Source organism: Camelus bactrianus, chromosome X (genome assembly GCF_048773025.1).
Source record: "Camelus bactrianus isolate YW-2024 breed Bactrian camel chromosome X, ASM4877302v1, whole genome shotgun sequence".
Lineage (NCBI taxonomy): Eukaryota > Metazoa > Chordata > Mammalia > Artiodactyla > Camelidae > Camelus > Camelus bactrianus.
In genome coordinates, this window is record NC_133575.1 from 59,370,980 (window position 1) to 59,395,320 (window position 24,341).

At 43.5% G+C, this 24,341-nt stretch overlaps 1 protein-coding gene across 2 annotated transcripts in view; it reads left to right on the plus strand.

The window, feature by feature from the left end:
* Positions 1-20,325, plus strand: part of SMC1A (structural maintenance of chromosomes 1A) — a 33,294-nt gene extending 12,969 nt beyond the window's left edge. For both annotated transcript variants that reach the window (XM_010970692.3, XM_074359507.1), the window contains exons 16-25: positions 1,946-2,087; positions 4,368-4,513; positions 4,605-4,758; positions 5,805-5,915; positions 12,649-12,805; positions 13,213-13,367; positions 13,491-13,642; positions 14,769-14,838; positions 15,124-15,234; positions 15,667-20,325. In XM_010970692.3, coding sequence (XP_010968994.1) covers positions 1,946-2,087; positions 4,368-4,513; positions 4,605-4,758; positions 5,805-5,915; positions 12,649-12,805; positions 13,213-13,367; positions 13,491-13,642; positions 14,769-14,838; positions 15,124-15,234; positions 15,667-15,750 — 1,282 coding nt within the window. In that variant the 3' untranslated portion in view covers positions 15,751-20,325. The remainder of the gene's footprint in view (positions 1-1,945; positions 2,088-4,367; positions 4,514-4,604; positions 4,759-5,804; positions 5,916-12,648; positions 12,806-13,212; positions 13,368-13,490; positions 13,643-14,768; positions 14,839-15,123; positions 15,235-15,666) is intronic.
* Positions 20,326-24,341: the final 4,016 nt, after the last annotated feature.

A 24,341-nucleotide genomic window follows, 5' to 3' on the forward strand; every position in this document is an offset into this window, starting at 1 on the left:
ACACAACCTAGCAGTATTTGGTGAAGATAAGTCTATATGAGCCTTATGACTTAGCAAAGCCACTCCTGGGTATATATCCCAGGGTCTTGGCCATAGGGTCACAAAGAGACATACTCAGACTTGTTCATCTTGGGATAATTTGTGTTAATGGGATGTTGATGGTAATGTAAACGGCCATTACTGCAGGAAAGTACAAGTTAAATGTGACGAATATACAGACTATGGAATACTGTATAGCAGTTCAAACAAGAACTAGATTTACAGGCAGTAACATTAGTAAATTTATAACACTGCACATTTGTGTAAATTTAAAAACAAAACAACATTTTACAAGGATGTTCATTTTTAAGGTTATATACATAAGTATGTACATACATATATTTATGTCATTTTGGAGTGCATGCTCGCCATAAGGAAGATAATAGGAGTGGAAATCAGATTGAATCACAGGAGACAAGGGAAAGGTCTTGCACAGACAGCGATCATAAGTGTGCTATGGGCCATGGGCTCTGATTAACTCAACTGCACCAAAGAGGGAGGAACCCCACAAAGTATAACAGAAACTAAGAACCTGCTCACAATCCTCAGGAAAGTTTTTGCAGAGCAAGGAGTGATGAACTGAAGACCTGTAGAGTGAGTAGGATTTAGCCAGCCGGGCTGTAGACAGATGAAGGGAGTTCTAAGCAGTGCGAACAGCATGCTCAGAGGTGTGAGAAAGCATGCCTTGTTCTGCAAACTAAGTATTGAATGTCTGGAGCATAAAAATGGGGTCAGGAGGAAGGCGGGGGTGGTGAAGAGGTCAGCAGGGGCCAGATCACAGAAGGCTTTATGAGTCATGCTTAGGAGATTGAACTTAAAATTGCATAGCTCAAAATTATAGAGTTAATTACATTCCATTCGGATTTTAGTGACTAATAGGTTTAAGCTGCTAGCATGACATCTGGCAGCATCTGTCACACCATATTGAGGGGTGGAGGGATAGTTGGAAGTTAGCCTGCCTGTCCTGCTAGTATCTGTGTATGCTGGTTACATACTCTTTGAGTTTCTAAAGAGATGAGAGGAGGGAACTAGCATGAATCTATTATTTTCTCGATATTTTTTTTTTACTACCCAACGTCTGGTCCCCTAGAGGTTCTGGAATCTTGGGGCAGAGGTGTTTGCGGGGGTTTGGAGGTAGTTGGAAAGAGTCAAAGCCCATGGGCAAATATGAACTGAATACAGCCAGTGTACCTGGAGATGAAGATGATAACTAAAATTTGTTGAGTACTTGCTGTATACCAGGCATGGTTCTAAGGTCTTTATACATTTTAACTCCCAATAACTGTGAGATAAGTACTATTATTATTTCCATTTTACAGATGAGGAAATAGGCATGGAGAGTATAACTGTCTTGTCTGAGATTATTCTACTAGTAAATGGCACAGTTGGGATACCAATCCTCTTATCCCACTTTACATTGCAAGGGTGCCATAGGAGAAGAAACCCCGGTTTTGGTGTTTAGGCCTAGGATCCAGTCTCACATTTACTAACTGGCCTTGGGCAAGGTCTTTCACCTCTTGGTCCAAGTTTCTTCATTTGTAAAATTAGGATAATAATGCCTACCTGTGGAGCGGTTGATTAGAGGATTAGAGGTAATGTATGTAAATTACACAGGAGCTTAATAAATAGGAATTATCATAGCTGGTGGGTTCGGGTGGACCTTTTTGTTCCTTTTTCTAGGGTCTTGGAGAGCGGGGCTCCAGTGTTTAAAGGGGGATTATTGGAGTTTGGCCCAGTCTCCTCTACCTTGTACCATATCCAGAAGGCTAAGCCAAGGAACTTAGTTCTCTAACTTCAGGGAACAGTTTTATGTGGATCTGTGTAGATGAACTGATTGGTAATTGAAATTCAATAGTAACTGAGTCCCTGCACCCTAGGCCTAGGTAGTTCTTCTTTGTCCCCTCAGTTTGGAATTTGAGAATCAGAAGACTCGCTTGGGCATCCAGCTGGATTTTGAAAAGAACCAACTGAAGGAAGACCAGGATAAAGTACACATGTGGGAGCAGACAGTGAAAAAAGATGAAAATGAGATAGAAAAGCTCAAGAAGGTAAGGAGGGAGAGTATGAAAAACTAAAAACTAGGGGGGTAAATTGGAAGAGATAATATCCATAATTTATAAAGCTTTCATCTAAATAAGAAAAACACCAAGACCTAAATGAGGGAGAAAAAATGAGTAAGTGGCACAAACAGTTCAAAAAGAGATTCAAATAGCGTGTAAACACATATACATAATTTAGCCTTATTAGAAATCAAAGGAATGCAAATTAAAGCAACAGTCACTTGTAATAATTTGTTTCCTATCACATTATCCAAGATTTTTTTTTAAAGGATACTGGCCATGGCGCACAAGACCAGCATTTTTATGCCACATGGCACCACCATCCATTGAGAGTCTTCAGAATGCATTTATCCCCTCCAACTCAGTAATACCTGAGGAAATCCAAAATGTTGGCACAGCTTTGTGCTCACAGGTTGATGTTTATGACAGGGATTTGTAGTTTTATGTTGGAAACTACCCAGGGTCCCTTGGGAATTAGGAATTTAGCAAATTATGCTGCATTCATTTAAGTATTTGTATAGTTTAGTGGTTTCAAATTTTAGTAATATACAGACTCCCTTTAAAGATCTAAGATCTACAGTGTTGGCTTAAAAATATCCTTAATGTTAAATATGTACAAACATACAACACTTAACCAAAAAGCCAGGACAAACTTCCAAATTGAATTTTATAATTAACCACATTAACTCAATGCAACAGATGATGGTGTTTTGCTGAAACTGAGTTCCTTTTCATAGTGCGCCTGTGCTGCTGACTGCCATGGCTCAGTTTCTTTTGAGTCAAGCATGCCTGTGCTACCGGTTATTGTCTGACAACTGACTCACTTTTCCCACACCCTTTCTCTTTAAATTTAAATCCCCTCCTGAGGCCATTTGGTCATCACTTGGTTTGAATATATCATTTGACTTTTGTGTCTGCCTATGTTTGTTGTTGGTTGTATGGGGTTTTTTTTTATCTCCATTAAACCCTAATGATTAAAGCAGTCCTATTTGGTGTCACTGCAATCTTAAACTCAGATGAAGATTGGACAGTAAGCTCCTGAGGCAGGAGTAGGTAGACATCTAGATGATCCCAGAATCATATATTTCTTTGACTTTTTATTTTGAAATCATTTTAAACTCAAGCAGAAAGTTGCAAAAATAGTACTAAGAATTCCCATCTACCTGTCACCAAGATTCATCAGTCATTAACATGCTGCCACATTTGCTTTTGCGCTCTCTCTATGCATATTATTTTTTATGAGCCGTTTGAGAATAAGTTGCAGATACATCCCGTTATGTGACTTTAAGGTCAAAAAGAATACAAAAGCATTCCCTTTTTAAAAAATCAGAACATAATAAGTAAGATTTGACTGACCGCTCTCAATCCCAGTCCTCTTGCTCTTTCTGAGTCTAATCCTATGTAGGGTGTATTCTTCCAGACTTTGTAAGTATTTACTTAAATACTTTTACATTCATATATGTGTACTCACAGAAAATACACAGTATTGTTTGTATGGGTTTTTAAAAAACATTGATGTTGTTATTGCTCATGATGGTAGTCTTGATGTGGAAAAGATGCTCAAATAACATTTTGTCAGAATATAGACTTTTAAAAAATTTATTTATTATTGCACCATTTAGTTATTTTATTTTGATGGGGCGGGGGAAATAATTAGGTTTGTTTATTTTTAGAGGAAGTGCTGGGGAGTGAACCCAGGAACTTGTGCATGCTGAGCATGTGCTTCACCACTTGAGCTATACCCTCCCCCCCAAGACTTAATTACAGACTAATTTCAACTATGTAGAGCTGTCTATAAGTAATGCTGGGAGGAAATAGGCTAAATGTTAACTGGTTATCTCTGGCTGGTGAGATTACAAGTGATTTGGGGTGAGGAGGGAGGTAATTAGATTTATTTATTTATTTTAATTGAGTACTGGGGATTGAACCCAGGACCTCCTACATGCTAAGCACACACTCACTCTACCACTGAGCTACACCCTCTCGCCCACAAGTGATTTTTTTTCTCCTACTTTATACTTTTTCTATACTTTGAACTTTTCTACAACAGGCAACTTGTATAATGGGATACGTGGGGAAGGTCAATCAAATAATTTGGAAAAGGGTAAAGGAAGCCTGAAGGGGTGATAGGGGTTTATGCAAGCAGAGCTCATTAAAGATAGGTTCCAACAGACTGCCTGGTGGAAAGGGTAGGGGCACGGAGAGAAGATCTGCAGCTGAGATGGGGAAAGCCTTCACCTCTTGTCTTGTTACCCCTGCTTGGACCAGGAGGAGCAAAGACACATGAAGATCATAGATGAGACCATGGCCCAGCTACAAGACCTGAAGAATCAGCACCTGGCCAAGAAGTCTGAGGTGAATGACAAGAACCACGAGATGGAGGAGATTCGTAAGAAACTGGGGGGCGCCAACAAGTGAGTGGGTTCAGGCCTGGGCTTGGGGGAGCTACGTAGTACGGTTAGCCTACTGGATTTGGGTCTCACCTGTCTCCCTGGATCTTCTTAGGGAAATGACCCATTTACAAAAGGAGGTGACAGCAATTGAGACCAAGCTTGAACAGAAGCGCAGTGACCGCCATAACTTGCTGCAGGCCTGCAAGATGCAGGACATCAAGTTGCCATTATCTAAGGGCACCATGGACGATATTAGTCAGGAAGAGGTAAGTATTACGGTTGGTGGTGGGTGTGGGCTGTGAACAGCATAACCAGGGATGGGGAATGAAGGTGGCCAGAGAGGGCAGATGAGAGAGAAGGATGGTGGGTGAGGGTGGTGAGGAACATAAGGAGGGATGCAGGGGAGATGAGGCAGGGTGAGGCTGAGGGTAGGCGAGGTGAAGGGTAACAGCCTTGATATGAGAGGGAAGTTAAATTGGGGGCAGGGCTGTATGTCAGGTGGTGGAGGAGGTAAGCCCGGAGAAGATGAAATCATTCATTAACCTTAGGGACTTGAGCTAAGTTAGCTCCAGCAGGTGATAGATATTGGTAGGAGTGGGGATTGAGGGACATTCACCAAGAGCAAAGGAAGGCGGAAGCTGGGGGACCTGAAGGATGATAACTTAGCTGCAGTGAGGGAGGTTGGCCAGGAGAGAGTTGGGTAAGGGACATCGGCAATGCAGAGGTGACGAAGCTTAGTTATGGGAAAGGGAGGGACACTAGCCAATAGAAGAGCCAAGGTATTTTATCCACTAGAAGTGAAGCTTGGTAGCAAGGGGGTGGGAATGTTAACTGAGAGGAGGTTTGCATGTATCTTGTCTTTGACCTGAACATATATCTCAGTCCCACATGTCTTTCTCCCTCCTTTCTTCCCAAATAGCATTTCTGTTTAATTCAGCAAAATCTTTCTAAACACCAGCAGTGTGCCAGGCATCGTGGTAGCACATGATACAATTACTCCTAATCCCAAGCACAGCCCTGTCAGGCAGGCATTGTCCCATGTTACAGATGAGGGTTTGTGTGTTTAAATGAGGATTCAAGTGTCGGGATCCAACAGCATGGCTTGCCCAGCGTCACACCGTTAGTCAGTGGTAGAGCCCAATTTTGAACTTGGGTCTTTCTACCTTCAAAGCTGCCGTCCTTCTGCCACAAGTGCTTTCTCACAGGATGCTTCTCAAAGACACTGAAGGCTGCAAAGGAGCCCCTAGCCCCCTCTAGAGGAGCACTTTCCTGGCTGGTCTGCTCCATTTAACTCTCCCTCTTGCCGTTGCAGGGTAGCTCCCAGGGGGAGGATTCGGTGAGTGGCTCCCAGAGAACTTCCAATATCTACGCACGAGAGGCCCTCATTGAGATTGACTACGGTGACCTGTGTGAGGATCTAAAGGTGAGGATCGCCTTGTGGGGTGGGGACATCTTCCCAGCTGTCCAGAGAGAGGGTCAGTCAGCCCATCTGGGGGCCCTGTGGAGACAGACCATGGCTGGAAAGAAGGGCAAACTGGTGAGGGAGGGAGGATGGAGTTGTGACTTAGGGTCTCCCCTCGTACGCACAGACACACAAAGGCCCATCTTCCACCCCCAGCCCCAGTTGCCTGCATCCCTGTCTGCTGCCAGTCTTCCCCTTCCACAAGTGTGCATGTCTCAGCCGGGATGCATGGAGAAGGGCTCCTTTGCTGTGAACAGATAGACCTCAGGTGTTCCTCAGGGCTCTGTCCCAGGCGCTTTCTTTCTCACTTGGCATTCGCTCATCTTGGGTATGTCCTCCACTCCCCTGGCTTCAGCTGCCATCTCTATGCCCGGTACCACAGGTACCTCAGACCCCAGCCTTGCTCCCCAGATCTGCCTGTTCTCCTCACTGCCAGCTGCAGCCGCATGTCCAAGCCAAAAATCTGAGCCTTGTCCTTGACTCCCGCTCTCACTTTGCATATTCAGTGAATTACCAAGCCCTGTCCATTCTACCTCCTAAACATCTGTTGAATTCTACTTTTTTCTCTTTCCACTGTCTCTCTAGTGCAGGCTACTTCACCTGTCACATGGACTACTGCAGGAGCCTCCTAAATAGTTTCTGATGCTTTCCAATCCATCATTGTAGCTAAGGGGACTTGATTAAAAAACAAACAAAACAAAAACCTTTTTATTATGTAAACTTCCAAACAGAGAATGATATAATGAACCCCAGGTACCCATCTTCCAGCTTCAGCAATTGATAACATATAGCTAAAACTCTTTTCTATACCCTTCCCTCTTCTGATTGTCACATTTTAAATCAAATTCCACATATTATTCCATTAATAAGAATAAACCTCAGTATATATATTTTTTAAATACTGTTTTTGTGTTTAAATCAGGATTCAAGTGAGGTCCGTGTGTTAAAATTGGTCTTTTCTGGTCTATAACATTTTCTTATCCCGTTTTATTTTTTCTTCCTATTTATGGAGGAAACTGGGTCATTGGTCCTGTACAATTTTCTATATTCTGAATTTGGCTGATTGTGTCCCATGATGTTATTTAACATGTTCTTCCATCCCTGTGTTTCCCTTAAACTGGTAGTTAGATCTAGGATTTGATTGGATTCGGGTTCATTTTTTTATTTTTGGCAAGAATATATCATAGGTGGAGCTATGTACTTGTGAATTTTCTTTTGCATCACATCGGTAGACACTGTCAGTTCTTTCTATCTTCGTAATGATAAGATTGATGAATGTTCAACATTACTTATGAAACATTCTTGCCAAAAACTCCAACAAGGATCTGATTAGGCTTTTATAGCCACCATTATATGAAACGCTGGTGCCAGAGGAACATGTTAAATAAAAGCACAGGGATGCAGTTAGCTAAATCCAGCATATGGGAAACTCAAAAGGACGAAAGACCTGTTCTCTTCCAGAAATAAATGTGAAGAAAGAAATAAACAGAGAGGGAGAACTTTTATAGACTGTAAGAGACAAATCAATCAATTAGAATATGTGCCCCTCCCTTGAATCCATTGCAAAGAAAAGAGAGGAAGGGGAACTTATAGATTAAATGATATTTAAGAGACATATCAGCCAATTGCAGTAAGTGTACCTTCTTTGGAACCTGCTTTGAAAAACCTGTAAAAAAAATTTTTATAACACAATCAGCACGATTTAAACACTGACCAGATAGTTTATGATGTTCAGGAATTGTTAATATTTTAAGGTGAAATAGTGGTATCGTGGTTTTATTTTTAAAGCATCCTTATCTTTAATAGCAGTGGTTCTCTATGGGTGGGGTGGATTTTGCCTCCCTAGGGGACATTTGGTAATTTCTGGAGATAACTCTTGTCACACTCACTTGTCACAACTGAGGCAGAGGTTACTACCAGTGTCTAGTGGGTAGACAGCAGGGGTGCTGCTAAACATCCTACGGTACACAAAGGACAGCCCCCAGAGCAACGAGTCATCTGGCCCAAAATGTCATTAGAGCCAAGATTTAGAAACCCTTTTTTAGAGATACATACTGAAGTATTTGTGGATGAAGTAAAAAATATCTGAAATTTGCTGTAAAATCATTGAATATAGAAAGGAATTGGATATAGATGGCAGAGTACTGGCCATGTGTTGATAGTTATTGAAGCTGTTAATAGATACGTGGGGATTCATTAATATGATTCTCTTCGTTTTTGTGTATGTTTGAAAATTTACATAATATAAAGTTAAAAAAGGAAAAACGGTCATGGTCACTAGGTTCACGTGTTGTTAGCCCCATCAGTTTTATAAAGTTCCCTATCAGCCTTTCCACAGCTGGTTTTAGCAACTGTTAACGATCATTGCCTAGATCCATTAAGGATCGCAAAATGGTAATTTTCTGATTCGTTCATTCTCCCTACATTTATTAACTGGATTCCTAAAAAGGACTTTCTCACATCAACTGTTTAGTTTCTTTGAAATACAGTTAGTAACAGAATTAAACACAATTCTTTTCCTTTATTTACCAGCTCTCAGAATGAGTTAATTGCCCTTGTAACCCTTAAAGGTGACCAGTAAGGTTTTTAATTTGTGTTTATTATAAGCTTTATTATAAACACTTGTTTAAATGTATTTTGGTATGTTTCTCTATTTGGATTATTTTTTGATGTTCAAATTGTCCCATCCTTGGCCAGTGGAGCCACTTCAAGTTGATTTTTTTTCTTGTTCTTATTTTTAGATTTTTATTATGGAAAATTTCATATGCAAAAGTAAAATAGTACAGTGTTGTCTCATGTGGCCATCACCAGTTTCAGCAGTTATCAGCTCATGGCCAAACTTGTTTCATGTGCACGCCCACATACTCCATCCTCCCCTTCCCACCCCCAGGTTGTTTAAAAATAAATTCTGGATATCACATCATTTCATTTATAAATATTTCAGAATGTATCTCTATAAGAGATACAATTCTTTAAAATATTTAGAGCCATTGTCATACCCAAAAAATAACATTGGAGTTATATATTATTATACAATTCCTTACTATTGATATTATGATTAGTATTCACATTTCCTTGATTTTTTTTTCTAATGGAGGTACTGGGGATTGAACCCAGGACCTCGTGCATGCTAAGCACACACTACCACTGAGCTATACCTCCCCCTGCCTTCCCTGATTGTTAATAACATACACACTCAGTTTTCTTGCTTGAGTTGAGTCGAATATGAGAGAGATAGGTGGTTGATAATAGTGATGGGTTGAAAATGTCTCGTCTCATTTTGGAGTTTGTTTTGCTAGAGACTGCTTCATAAGTGACATCATTACTTCCATCAGGAGGTTCATAATGTCTGGTTGTGGCTCTTTTTCTATGGTTTGCAGCCATGGTAATTATTGCCTAGATCCAATAATTTGTCAGGGGTTGCAAAATGGTCATCTTATTCTATTATGTCTTTATTAGCTGGAATACTGTAAAGAGAGATTTCCTCTCATCAATTATTTGGTTACCCTGAAGTAGTTTGTATAGGAAAAGCAGGATATGTATGCTTGATTCATTCCTTTTATTTACCAGTTTATAAAATAATGAGTTGGTTCTTTGGCATTCTCAAGATTTATCCACTGAGTTGTTTTCGTGTCATTGTGAACTTGTGGATTTAAACACATTCGATGTGTTGCACTCTGTTGTGATTATTATCCTTCTTGTTGGATCAAGTTGTTGCGTCTTTGGCCAGTGGGAGCTCATTCAAGTTGGCTTCTGAATCATTTTGACATGGCTCTTGTAGTCTTTGATATCTTCCCTGCTTCCTGGTATGTCCAGGCTCATCCTTTACATTTCCCACCCCAGATCTGGAATTAGCCATTTCTCTGAGAAGCTCTGACTTTTTTTAGTGGGAAATGCTATCATTTAGTGACTACCATCTGGACACTGGAGTGTTCATGACTACTGGGTTGCTCAGTGCTTCCAGAACTTTCCAGTAGACTGGGCTACAAAATGCATTTTTTATTCTGAAGGAAAAATGTATCATGAGTTCATATTGATACTTCCAACTGAAATTGTAATTGTCACAGTTTAACATCATTGATTTTGTTTGAGTCTCCCAATTATTCTTGCCAAAAATCTTGGTTTCTAGCAAATAATATATTTACGGTATCCTGTATATAGAAAATCACAATAAAATATTAGTAGCAATTTGATTATTGAATACTGTTTAAGATTTCCTTGAGGTTCTTTTTGTCATTAAGCTAATGGCTCATTGGACATGGACCTATGTTTTGAAGTGATTTGAAAGAATTCTTTTGAGTGTTTAACCAGGTTAATATGTAGTCAGATTTCTTTAGTTTCGTTTTCAATTTTTAAAGGATTTCCCTTTTTAGCATTCTGCTTTACTTTTTCCAAGTTTAATTTTGAAAATTTTCAAACCTACAGAATAATTGAGAGAATAGTACCCATATACCTTTCACCTTAGATTGATCAATAAGCATTTTCCCAGTTTGCTTTCTCTCTTATCTCTCTTGATTCCCTCCCTCCGTCCGCACTGCACACTTTTTTGTTTTTTCTGAACCATTTGAAAGAAGTTGCAGACTTTAACTCTCTTCAGCATGTTAGGACTAAGGGATTCTCCTCCATAACCACAGTTTGATTTTACACCTAAGAAAAATAATAATAATTTTCTATCTAGTATCCCAGCCTTATTTCAAATTTCCCTAGTTGTTACAAAGTATCCTTTATAGTAGTTGGGTTTTTTTGTTGTTCTTAAAGCTATGATCCAATCAAATTCATGTACTGCTTTGGGTTGTTCTCTTTAGTTTCTTTTAATGTGGGACAGTCTCCTCACCTTTTTTCATGACATTGATCTCTTGAACAGACTATGTGTTGTCTTGAAGAGTGGGTGTTATGGGTACATTATAGATGTTAATTTCCTTTCATTATTGCCTAGTTTGTTCCTCCTAACCTTGTATTTCCTATAAATTGGAAGCTTGATGTAGTTTGGAGGCTTGATGGATTTGGGTTAAGTAATTTTTTGGCAAGAACATTTCACTGTGTACTTTATATTTGCATCATGCCAGGAGGCACATAATGTTAGGGTGTCCCACTATTCATGATGCTAAGTTTGATCCTCAGTTAAGGTATCAATTGCCAGATTTCTCAATGCTAAACGTACACTTTTACCTTTGTAAGTAATAAGTAATCTTTAGGGTCATTCTTTGGCATCTTGTGAATATCTTGTTCCACAATATTTTTTTTTACCCAGTGGTTTTCACATTTTGATTTGATTTTGTTTTATAATTAAGTAAATTCTTCATTTGGTTCTAAAACCAAAAGTATAATACAAGGTTCATGAAGAGAAGTTTAGCTTCCTTTCTTGTACCCTTCACCTCCCTTCCTCTGTGTGTGACCATTTTCGATTTTTGGATTATCTATTTTTGGTTGTTGGATTTTTAAAATACAAATTTATTTGTATGTAAATATATTCATATTCCCTCTCTTAGATAAAAGATAGCATTCTATTGCTTTCCTGTCATATTTCACTTATAGTATATCCAGGAGACCACTCTGTAGCAGTATATAGCGATCTTTGGGAGGGCTTTTCTAATATATATATATATATATTTTCAGTCCTTCCTGTACTTGAAGTCATTCATTGGTACATCACCTCCCTTGAGGTAAAGTCCAAACTTCTCACAACGCCTAAAAAGCCCTTTGTCATCGGGTTTCTTCATGTGCCTCCAGCCTTGTCTCTTTGCCTAGCGCACACACACGAGTGCATGCACACACAACTGCTACTATTGCCATATTGAATTGTTCTTTGTTTATTTGTTTGGCTTTTGAAGTTTATTAAAGTTGATTACTGTTTTGAGTTGCTTTGATTTCCTTGAATGAACCATGAGAAAACCCTGGTTTTGCATGTGATAACTCCTGTCTGCATGGAAAGAGTATTCTTCAAAGTGTCCTCACCATTGATCCTGTAAGCCTGAGCTTAAACATATTCCTGGAAGCCTTCTCTAGCCCCCGAGTCTGAGTTAGGTGCCCTCTTGTGTGCTGACCCATTACCGTCTGTTTATCATTGCTTCAGTATTCACCATATGTTGTTCTGATTATTTATATGCATTCTTCTGTTAGTCCATGAGCTGTGTGAGCACAGGAGCCACGGCTCACAGGATATGAGGGGCCAGTGCCTGGCATCGGACGGCATTCAGTAAATATTTATTGACTAAAAGTGGCAGAAAGGTACAAGCCCAGACATGCATTGCAGTATCTGTAAGACCTAAAACCAAGTTCAAGTGGAATTAGCTAAGGTGTAGTGATCTGAGCAGAAAACGTGAGTTGCTTTATTCATTGTAGAGCTGTAAGTGGAGTCCAGACCAGCCTGTGTGGGAGCCTCTAGGTCACCCTGGGATGGTGCTGGCTCATGGCCTGGGCTGAGAGCCAGAGAGGGGCACCACCAGCTGCTCCTCCTGAGAGATGGAGAGGTTAACAGGACCTGGGGGAAGGGCTAGAGATGAGAAAAGCGACATCAGCCTGTCATTTCCAGGGATGGTGGGAATGATTACCGTGTGCAAGATCTGTTAGGGAAGAAGAACCTGCCTTCTGCCTGAGAACATGTGCCCAGGCCCCCACTTGGACAAGCATCTCTGTAGGGACCTGGGCTCAGGGGCCTGGCCCTTCTTGATGTTGCTGGGCCTGGGGTTTGCAGGATGCCCAGGCCGAGGAGGAGATCAAGCAGGAGATGAACACACTGCAGCAGAAGCTGAATGAGCAGCAGAGTGTGCTCCAGCGTATTGCTGCTCCGAACATGAAGGCCATGGAGAAGCTGGAAAGTGTCCGAGACAAGTTCCAGGAGACCTCAGACGGTGAGGGGTCCCTCTTTTACTTGGGCCTAAAATGCAGGCAGGAGGCTGGAGATAAGACAGGGGCTCCCATTTTTACATGCCCTCTTACTTGAAACTCTTAAGAGTCCTGAACAGTGGGGATTATTACACCTACTTTATAGGGTAGAAAACTGCTGAGGTTTAGAGAGATGAATGACCTGTCTGAGGCCATACAACTGGTTGCTGGTGGAGCCCACTGGACGCAGGTGGGCCAGCCACCTAGTGCAAAGGTGGAACCGTCTTCCTGGGATCTTCCCCAGGCATTCCTCTCCCTCTGGGATGTCCCTGCTCCGTGGATTGTCACTTGCAGGCCATGTTTGCCAGGGCATGGTCTTCAGCCTTGGCAGAGCCCGGCCACTGAGGGATCACCTGTCTTTCCCTTGTGGCAGAGTTTGAGGCAGCCCGAAAACGAGCCAAGAAGGCCAAGCAAGCATTTGAACAGATCAAGAAGGAGCGCTTTGACCGCTTCAATGCTTGTTTTGAATCTGTGGCCACCAACATTGATGAGATCTACAAGGCCCTGTCCCGTAACAGCAGTGCCCAGGTAGGCTGGAGCCCCTTACCCAGCTAGCCCCTACTATTTTCATTTGCCCTTCCCCCCAGGCTTCCTGTCCTCATCCCCATCTAGACCCAGACCCAGACCCTGACCCAGCTGCTTTCCCCCTAGGCATTCTTGGGCCCTGAGAACCCTGAGGAGCCCTACTTGGATGGCATCAACTACAACTGTGTGGCTCCTGGCAAACGCTTCCGGCCTATGGACAACTTGTCAGGGGGCGAGAAAACAGTGGCAGCTCTGGCCCTGCTCTTTGCCATACACAGGTAAGGCCGTGCCCCCCAGGGCAGTTGGTGGAGAGACTGAACTGAGGCCACTGAAGGCTCTGAGGTCCAAGGATATGCAGAGATCTGTGGAGGTGAAGATGTGATGGACTCTGGATTGCACCCCTGTTTCCCTACCTATTACAGCATATCTGGCCTTGGTTTCCTGGAACTGTCTCCCCAATCCACCCTCATCCACTCAGCATGCCCTCCCCTGCATGTATTCAGTCCCACTGCCAAGCTTTTGCTCACATAGTTGCTGGCTAATAAGCCCTTTTCATGCAAATCTAGCTTGACCGTCACCTACCATCCCTTCACATCTCATTTTCCTCCTCCTGTTTCTCTAGGAAGCCTGCTTCGACCACTGTGGCATACCCTGACCTCCCCCTTCTGAATGCCAATAGTACTTGAATCTGACCCCCCAAAAACTTAGCGCTTGATTGTACAGTGTCATTCAATGAACATTTCTCGAGGGCTGCTATGTACCAGACCCTGTTGGGGGATTAAGTACACAGATGAGTCAGACATGGCTTCTGTCCTCCAGGAGCTCATGGTCTAGTGGAAGCCAGCTGTGTAAACAGACAGTGAGCTAAGTGTTGTAAATGGGTGAGCATGTGGGCTGTGGATGCACAGAGGAGGGCCACCAACCCAATCTGGGAGGGTGTGGGTGGCCAGGAAAGGCTTTCAAGGGCAGGTGACACTTGAGCAGGAAACGCAAAGGATAAGTAGAAGTTAGCCAGGGAGACCAGTAGGTGTTCCAAGGTAGAGGGTACAGCATGTGCAGAGGCAGGGAGATGTGACAGCATGGTGTGGGTGGTTGGGGTAGACCTCCAAGTAGCTTGGTCAGTATGGCCAGAGCCTAGGGCAGCTTTGTCTCCCCAACCATCCTGGAAACTCCAGAGAGGACCATGTCTTCTCCTGGTTCTGCAGGATTCTGGAGCACAGGGCTGGATGCAGAGGAGGGCTCAGTTGGTATGTTGGCTTTTAGGGGCTCAGGCATCATTTAGACTTAGGTTTTTTAATCTCTGAAGAAGTGGAAGGGGAGGCTGGCCTGTGTGGTGGGCCCTGGGGCTGTCCTGCCCCGCCCCTGCCCCCGTCTGTGTCAGCTCACCTACCGGTTCCCTCCCAGCTACAAGCCAGCCCCCTTCTTCGTCCTGGATGAGATCGATGCTGCCCTGGATAACACCAACATTGGCAAGGTGGGTGCAAGAAAAGTGGGGCCCGGGAGGGAGGCCCCAGGTCGGGGCTGGGTTTCAGGGAACAGTTCCTGAGTGCGCCCTAGCCGTTCCTGTTGCCTGCTCTCTGTGCCCGGGAGGCTGGGCCCAGATTCTTCCTCACTGTGCTAGTCACTGGCCTCCTCTCAGCCTCTCTTCCCCCTTCCCCTCCACCCCCTACCCCACCCCATCTGCCTCTGGTTCTGACTGGAAAAGATGGGGAGTGTTAGGGCTTCAGCCCTGCTAAGTGCTCGGCGGCCCCTCCCACAGGTGGCAAATTACATCAAGGAGCAGTCGACTTGCAACTTCCAGGCCATCGTCATTTCTCTCAAGGAGGAGTTCTACACCAAGGCAGAGAGCCTCATTGGCGTCTACCCTGAGGTAGGGCGGGCCTGGCTCAGGAGCCAGCCCTACTCCCTGCCTGAGTCCCCAGGGCAGGAAGGGAAGGCTGCACTGGACGGGCATGGGGGTGGGGGAGCATAGGGACTCAGGTCCTGAACAGCCATCTGGGCTTGTTGGAGCTCTGCCCTGGAGGCTTAGCCAGCCCAGCTGGGCAGGGCCATTGCATTTGGGGACAGGTGGAAAGGCCAGGCAGAGGCATCCAGACAGCAGAGCAAAGGAGGAGAGTGCAGAGGTAGGTAGGGAGAGAAGGCACATGGGACCGAGCACATCCTCTTACACCCAGAGAACATTGCCTGGGCTTTGGGCAGGTTATGTAGGGAGGAGGGTTTGAGGCCCCCAGTCCTGGGGCGCTAGACCCCTCTTAATTCTCTCCTTACAATTTTATTTTTCTTTTTCTCCCTCCTCCTTCAGCAAGGGGACTGTGTGATCAGCAAAGTCCTGACCTTCGACCTCACCAAGTACCCAGATGCCAACCCCAACCCCAATGAGCAGTAGCAGTAGTTCTGCCCTCCTGCCCTGTCTGGATCCCTAAGCCTTCCCTCTCCCAATCTCTGGATATTTGGCTCCCAACCTTCCCCTACCTCCTGTCCCTGTTTGGTATAATCATGGGATTTAGGCACTGCTATCAAGCACGAAGAGGAACAGAGGTGATGTTAGTTCTGGAGCAAAAATTCCTGAGCTTCAGGGAGCATCCTGGCCTCTGGAAGGAGGTGCTGAGCTGAGCTGAACTGAGCTGAACAGGGTCATCTGTCCATCCCTCCCTTCCCTCATCCTGGACCTTCTCCCATCAACCATGATCATGGGTCCCTTGGGCCCCCCTGCATTTTGCTTGTGTGTGGGTATGTATGTGTGTGTATATGTGCCTGCATGTGTGCATGTGGGTGTGTTTGCAAAATAATAAAGATATTGGAGACCCATTTTAGAAGGAGCCTAGGCTGAATTTGATTCCAAGAGAGCTTAGTATGACAGCACCCCAGAGCTGGGCAAAAGTATTCTGGACTTCATAGGATTCAGGCAGTTACATGAAACTGCCCTCATTCACTCATTCATGTTTTCATTCATTCGTGTGTTCATCAGACACATACTGAACACCCTCTGTTTTGTCAGGCTGTATGCTAGGAATATGGAACTGAATCAGACATGATCTCTACCCTCCTACTAAGGAAATGCTAGTGGGTTCATGAGTTCCCGTAGTTAGCAGAATCTTGTATAGGTGCTTTGAATTTAAGAAGAGGACGATCACCTCCAGGCTTCCTGGAGGTCACATTTGAGCTGGACCTTGACAAATTGGTAGGATTTGTTTGGGTACTAGGAGCAGAGCTTGGGCTCTGAGGACAGTTCTAGGCCCATTTTTTATCACTTACTAGTTTGATGTTGGGCAAGTCATTGGACCTTTCTGTGCCTCAGTTTCCTCATCTGTAAAATGGGGCTAACAGTATTTACCTACCTCATAGGATTTAATGATGTCAAACTCCTCACTGGAGGCCTTATCCCTGCTTGGAGCCCACTAGGTGCCAACCCCTCAGAATCCAAGCCTTCTCATGCCCAACCCCTGAGTGCTTCTGATCCCAGCTGTTAGGGTCAGAAGGAGCCTCCAAATCTGGGAGATGCAGAGTGCCCTGGTTATTGGGAAAGTTCCAGGGCACTGGTGGGGTTTACCTGGTAAGCAGAGGGCCTAAGGAAGCCTAATGCTTCGACCATGTATGATAACTGAGTGCCTGGGCCCCAACCTGGGTTGTGAGGAAATAGGGGAGAGGTAGCCTGGGCCACATCCCTGCCAAGTGTGTATGACGTCCCTTTTAGGAACTAATATTAGTTGCAGGGACCGTGCAGAGGCAGCAGAGTCTGCTGCCATGAGGTCAGTCTTTGCTTGTTCACATATACCATCAGACCATCACTTTGTCCTGATCTGTATGCTACGTTTTTGTTTTTTAAAAGTTAAGTCAGTTCTGATTACGCAAGGAATGCACGAATCCATTTTCTTTTTAAGAAATTAGATTGTTAGAAATAAAGCTAGCTTCATTTGACTGCCATTCCCCCTCCCCCTCTTAATTGCCTTAATGTCTGTTGTACATCCATCTAGACTTTGTTTTAACACTTTTGCATATGAATTCATTGGAAATATTGTGTTTAATGCAGATGGTATATTGAATCATTCTGCAATTTTCTTTTTTGCTTAGCAATGTTTTTGAGATCTATGCATGTTGCTAAATGTAGATGCAGTTCATCCTTTGTAATTGTTATGTGGATTGCCATAGTGTGACTCTACCACATTTTATTTACCCATTTCTCTTGTAATAGACAGTAAGACTGTTTTCTGTTCTGCTGTCATAGGATAAAACACAGGAACATTTGTGTGTGTGTGTGTGTGTGTGTGTGTGAGAGAGAGAGAGAGAGAGAGAGAGACAGAGAGAGAGAGGCAGAGAGAGAAAATTTGCCTGGGGTTGATTCCTAGAAGTTGAATTGCAGAGTCATAGGCTATTTATATTTTTGTTTTTGCCCTCCTGTACTATTTACTCAATATTTTTCTTGAGGTTGTCTTAGGTCTAATATTGTTATCTACTTTGATTTTATCCTAAGTAGTGATAACCGTGAAATGACGGGTTTGATGTGCTAAGTATGTATTTTTCTAATACATATTAAAAGGCATAACTATCAAAACAAAATAAATTTGTCTGTGTTCAACCAAAGAAGTCACATACCACTACTGGTATGTGTGCCATAATTTGGGAAATGCTGGCATACGTGGAAGAGCACAATTTGGGAGTCACCCTGGTTCAAATCCTAGCTGTAGAAACTTAAGCCTGTTACTTCACTTCCCTGAGCCTCAGTTTCCTCACATAGGAAAGGAGATAATATACACCTCCCTTGCAGTGGTGTAAGGAAGATGAAATGAAATAATATCTGAAACAATTTGGCTGGCACCTAGATCCTCACAGGCCTTTACAGGTAGCAGTTGCTATTCTCCCCACTTCACAGATGAGGAGACTGAGGCCCAGGAAGGTTAAGTAACACAGCTACTAGATAACAGTGAAGGTTTGAATCCAGACCCAATTCAGTCTTGTGCTTTCTCTACTGTGAGGGTGGTTATCAACCTTGGCTGTGCACCGGAATCACTTGTGAAGCTTTTCCTTTTCCTTTTTCTTTTTTTTTTTTAATCAAAGCAATATATACACCAGTTAGAAAATAAAATAGTACAGAAGGGCTTATAATGAAAAGCAACAGTTCCCTGTCCAAAGGATGTGGAGCTCCTTGTTCTGGTCCCATCCCTGTAAATCTAATTCAGTAGGTATGGATAATAATCTGGATAACTAATCTCTACCTCAGGGTAGAAAGGATTACATGAGCTGCCACTTGGACTAAGGCCCTGGCACATAGGAACACAAGTGCTACAAAGGACTTAGGTCCTGAGGATCAAGGAAGTGAAATGACTTGTCTGAGATCTCAGGGGTTCAGTGGCAGCACCTCAACCTCAACTGGGATATTCTCTGTGCTTGCCCAGTGCTTCCCCCTGTGCCACACTGCCTCCTGTCATCACAAGGCAACATGTGCTCAGTGAAGGCTGTGCCCAGAGGAGAGCAGACACCATGGTGTGTTTCCAAGAGCAAGCTGGATGTGAATAAAATCCCTAGGGCTAGTTGGAGGACACTAGGTTGCCTCCCTTATGCTTTGGACCCGGTGGTCTTGGTCCAGGGGAGTTGAAGAATACTCCATGACAGTGTCTACCTTTAGTTGGTTACTTCACTCTGAGTCACAGTGCTGTGCACCAGGGACACAAACATGAGTCAAATCATTATCCTGCCTTTGAGGAACTCACTGTCTAATCGGGGAGGCAATTCATAAAACAGTGTGATCAGTGCTCTGACAGGAGCATGGAAAAAGGAGGAGCATCTAGCTTAGGTTGAGGTTCCCGGAAGGCATCCTAGTCATGGAAGTAACACCTGAGCTAAGTCTTGAGGGACTGGCAGGAATCAGCCAGTTGAAGAGCAAGTGGAAGGAATCTCCAGGTAGTGGAAACAGTATGCCAAAGACCCAAAGATAAGAAACAGCAGAGCAATTCAGAAATACTGAAGCATAAAGTTTCCTGGGCTGGGGAAAAGCAGCAGGAAATGAAGCTGGAGAGGTAATCAACCAGATTTGAAAAGAGTTGGAAGAGCCTGGTTTCAGAGTTCAGATTTACCTTGTAGTAGTACTGTGTGGTTCCCAAACTGGCTGTGCACCAGAAACACTTGGGTCATCCTGGGCCCCAGCCTCTAAAAGGTCAATTTTCTGTAACTGGGGTGGAGGCCTCAGGCTCTTGAGTGCTTATAAGAGTTAGCACAAGACTCTAGGGTACAGCAGGTTTGGGAGCTATGGGCGGAAGGCAGCAGGGGAGCCATGGGGTAGTTTTAAGCAGGGGAGACTCCAGATGAGAGTTTAGCAAACTCCTTTCTGACTGGGCAGTGCGGAATTGGATTAGGTTAGATGCTCATGCTGTATGTTCCCATGCCTGCAGTTTCCCTGTTGTTCAGTTCTCACACTGTTTTATATTTGCTTGTTTTGCCTCTCTGAATAAGCTGTAAGCACCACAAGGGTGAGCCTGGGTTTTACTTGCTACGGGTATATCCTCAGCAAGAAGTACAGTGCCTGACCCCAAATAGGCACCCAGTAAATAGGTTTTGAATGAATGAATGCACGAATGAGTACATTTGCAAGGGAGAGAATGGAGACAGGGAGATTAGTTAGGGAACTGTTGAAAATACCAGGCCTACTCAACAGCAAGGGCAGTGGGAATGGATTGGAGGTGGTATGGTGTGAGCTGTTAAGGGAAGATGGTGAACCAGATTTGGTGACTGGTTATTGGATGTGGAGGGTGACTGAAAGGATAGAGTGAATACTCGTTAATAGCCAAGATTCCTACCCTATCCCATTTTCCTTCCTCATCCATCTGAATCAGAATCTCCTTCCAGCCTCCTCAGCAACTGGAATTCCTCCCTCAAGTTAGGTGAACATTCTCTGTGTGCTGTGTGGTCCCTCCCCCAACCCCTGGCATTGATTCATTCATCCAGTTCAATAAATCTTGGCTAAGCACCTCCTGTGTGTAGTGAGGCTCTTCAAAACCAGGACTCTGACTCCCTCTTTCCTACCCCAAGAGATGTTTTTGAGGGCTTCCCCAGATAAGACTCATATCCTTTATACAGTAATCTAAAGGGAGATGCCCAGATGTCAGACCTGCAAAGGGAATTACAGACTTTGTCCAACCCCCTCCTGAGGCTCTCAGAAGGGAAGAATCTTGCCCAAGGCTCTGCCACTAAGGAGTGTTGGAGCCAGAACTGGAACCTAAGTTCCCTTCCCACATCGCTCCTAGAGCCTTGATTTCTCCCATTGCAGATCAGGACAGGCAGAGGAGGCCAGGGAGAATGAGGGGCATGGGTTGGCCGTGAAGGTTGATGTCCTGGACAGGCCAACAAGAAGCTTGCCAATTACACTGCCCCCTTCCAGAAACCCTCAGCAGAACTGCCATGCCCACAGTCCCTTCTAAGGGGGTTATTAAGCATGAGTTGCCATGCTCTGTACCATGTGACCTCACAATCCTGGCTGTAGATGGTTAAGTTGGGATAGTATCTTATTCAAGGACAGCCAATCCCTAGGCTGGCCAGTGGCCTATTAGGTGAACTGATGTAAGAACTCCGCCTCCTAGGGATGGCCTGTATCGAATGGCAAATGTATGAAACCATCAGATCTTTTTTTCAGGGAGACCAGATGTGAGACATTCAGAAGTGAACCAGAAATTAGAATTTAGCAAGGCAGAAGTGGTGGTGGATGAGGGGGTGTCAGAAACTAAACAGCAAAAGCCAGGAGAAACCTGCAGAAACCATGGGACGTATCATGAGAACGTAGGGCCACAAAGTAGCAGAAGCCATGAAGCAACAAGACAATGGGCCAAAAGGACACACAAGCCATGAAGCAATAGGAGCCACGATGTAGCAGTAGCCGTGAGGAACAGAAACCATGAGACAAAACCCTGAATCTGTGAGATCCACGAAGCAGCAGAAGGCTTGAACAGACAAGATCCATGAGGCAGCGGAAGCGAAGAGACTGCAAGAGCCACAAGGCAGCTGGAACCGTGAGGCAGCAAGGCAACAGGAATCAAAGAGGCAGTGGGATATACAAGGCAAGCAGAAGTTACAGTGCAGAGGAGCCCTGGATTAATTGGAACTGAAGCCAGGAAGCTGCAGGAGCCAGGAGGCCCCGAAGGCCATGGGCTGGCAAGGAGGGGAAAAGAAAGAAGGTAGTCAGTAGCAGTAGGAGGAGTATAAATACAGCCAGAAAGAAGTTGAGTCACCATTTCGGGAAGCACTAGAGAAGGGAGCAACAGATGCCTGCAGCTGAGGGGGTGACAAGATAAGCCAGGCTCTAGAGCTGCTCTGGATCATGAACATTTTCAAGTTTCTGTTCTGTGAGGCTGCCTATGTAGCTGTTTTTGTCTTCCTTATTCCCTGTGAATGCTTCAATAAATCTCTGTCACTAACCTGAGTGTGTCTGTTCCTTGTACTCTAAAAGAGGTTAACACTGGCGTGCACTCTAGGTGGGTGGAGAGCAAGGCAGAAAGTTCTTCCAGGCGAATTTGAACCAAGACACAGAGGTGGGAATTCACTCATTCTTCCCTCACCTCCTCACTGGCACAGGCACTTTTCATTTATTTACTTATTGGCTTCTTTTTCTCACTCATTCACCCACTCATCATTCATTTATTCGCTTATTCATGTATAACTCATTCATTCACTTATTAACTTGTTCATTCATGCATTAGTATAAGCATTTACTCATTTGCTCATTTGTTCATTCCTGTATTCACTCGGTCATCACTTTTCCATCCATTCATTCAGCAAGCATACGTTGAGTTCCTGCTGGGTGTCAGGCCCTGTGCTTGGTTCTGGCGATAGGACGTACTCCTTAAGCTCCAGGAATTCACAGTTTAATTGGGGACTCAGATAGATAAGCAGATAAGTGCACCAGCTGTAACAAGTCTAGATGAGGCAGAGTAGAGCATATAAGACCACTAGATGGTTCTTCCTGGGGTGGGGTGGGATGGAGGGAGTACTCAGGACAGCATTTATAGAGAATGGGGTACTTGAACTGAGTGTTGAAGGCAGAGTTGCTGTTTACCATGTGGAAAGAGGGGAAAGAACATTCCAAGCAGAAGAGCAGCCTAAGCAAAGTTATATTAAGGGTGTGAAAGCACATGGATTTGGGGAGATGCAGGCACTGTCCCGTCTAGTGGAAGAAGGGGTGGAAGCCAGGCGATCAAGCTTAGCTTTAACTCTGGGCAATAGGAAGCCGTGGAAGGGTTTGAAGCAGGGAAGTGATAGAGTCAGATTGGTATTTTAGGAAGATCACTCCAGTAGCGGGTGTGAAAGATGGTTGGGGGCATGAAACATTGACCTAAATAACATACTTGAAGAACGAAAGTGTAAGTGTTATAGTTAGAGGCATAAATTGCCAAGGAGGGAGGAAGAAGTTCTCCAGGGTACTAAGGAAGACTTTTTGGAGGAAGTAGAATTTGAGCTGAGCCTTGAAGAATAGGGAAGATTCCAACTGGTAGAGATAAGGAGTAATTTTTTTCCAGGCCTAGGAGACATGAAAACAAGCAAGGAGATGAGTATAAATCTGGCGAATTCCAGTTTGACTGCAGCAGCGCTGCATTTAAGGGAGAAGCAGGAAGGGAGACTGCAAGGTTTCTGAAAGTTTTTTTATATTCTGCTGCCATTAGGTCTTCAGGGATAAGGGAATTTGTGGAGAGGGAGTAAGTGGTGGCCAGGAATGTTCTTTTTCTGCTTTTAAAAATTAATTTTAAATACACATTCATTTCAAAATAGAAGAAATACATGCACACTATTCAGAAAACAAATCAATAAACTCAAATCAGTACAAAAGGACATCAGAAGAGTCTATTGACCCACACATCGCCACCCCCACTCTGTAACTTTTAATTATTAACAGCCACTTTTAGTTATTTCTTCTGAATGTTATCTCCCTATCTAAATAATATGCTGTGCTATGTGGGCATTTGTCTTATCAATTTCAGACATTACCCATTGCTGTCCTGCTATGACAGGATTTAGATAATTTACACCCAGTTCAACTCTTGTCTTCCTGCTTCTAATATAACTTAGTTTCTCTATTAGATACCTTTCTGAATTTAAGTAACACCATTATTCCTTATTCCGTGAGCTAGAGATAATATTTCTTGACCAGAACTTTGTTAGATGAGAATATCTTTACTTTTTGCCCTCTTCCCCACCATCAGCTTCCCAACTTCTATCATCTGGTCTTTTATATGCCAAAGTTGGTAACGTTGAATTCTGTTCTGTAATCATGATTAAGGTTTTTCTGTGTATGTTGTGTCTATAGTTTGATAGCATGGTTCTAAAAAAAGTTGAAAAGCAATAAACAGTTATATTAATATGACTGTAAATATTGTTCATTGCATCACCACTTAATGTACTTTTATAACTTCTTCCTTGTACCAGTTTTTGTTTTTTTCTGTAGTTTCTAATTCTTTTTTCTCTTTCACCATTTTACTTTATCACATATTTCATTTTTTTCTTTTCAAAAATCTCTATTACATTACGTATTCCATCAAGTCCACTCCTACCCCCCAAAAAACCTTCCTGGAGCCCTCCATCCCTTTCTCAAATCTAAACTAGTTGCTCTCTAGGCCTGATGCATGGCTGTCATTTTTGGGACTTTCCTTCACTGCTTTCCTTGGTTATATCTACTATTTACTGATTACCAAGTTTTTTGTTTTGTCTATTTTTTTCATTGTTTTGATAGTGCACATCCTCAAGTGACTTTCTCAGAGAGTTTGTGTAGGAGGTAGACTTCCTGGGTCTTTGCATATCTGAAAACATCTTTATTCCATCCTTAGACTTGGCTATAAAGTTTGAAATTCAACGTCATTTTCCCATAGAACTTTTAAGATATTGCTCCACTTTCTTCTAGCATCCAATTTTAAGGATAAGGAGTCTAATATCAGTCTGAGTCTCATTGCTTTTAGGTAACTTCACCCATTGCTTTTTCTTTCCTCCTTCCGGGATCTCAAA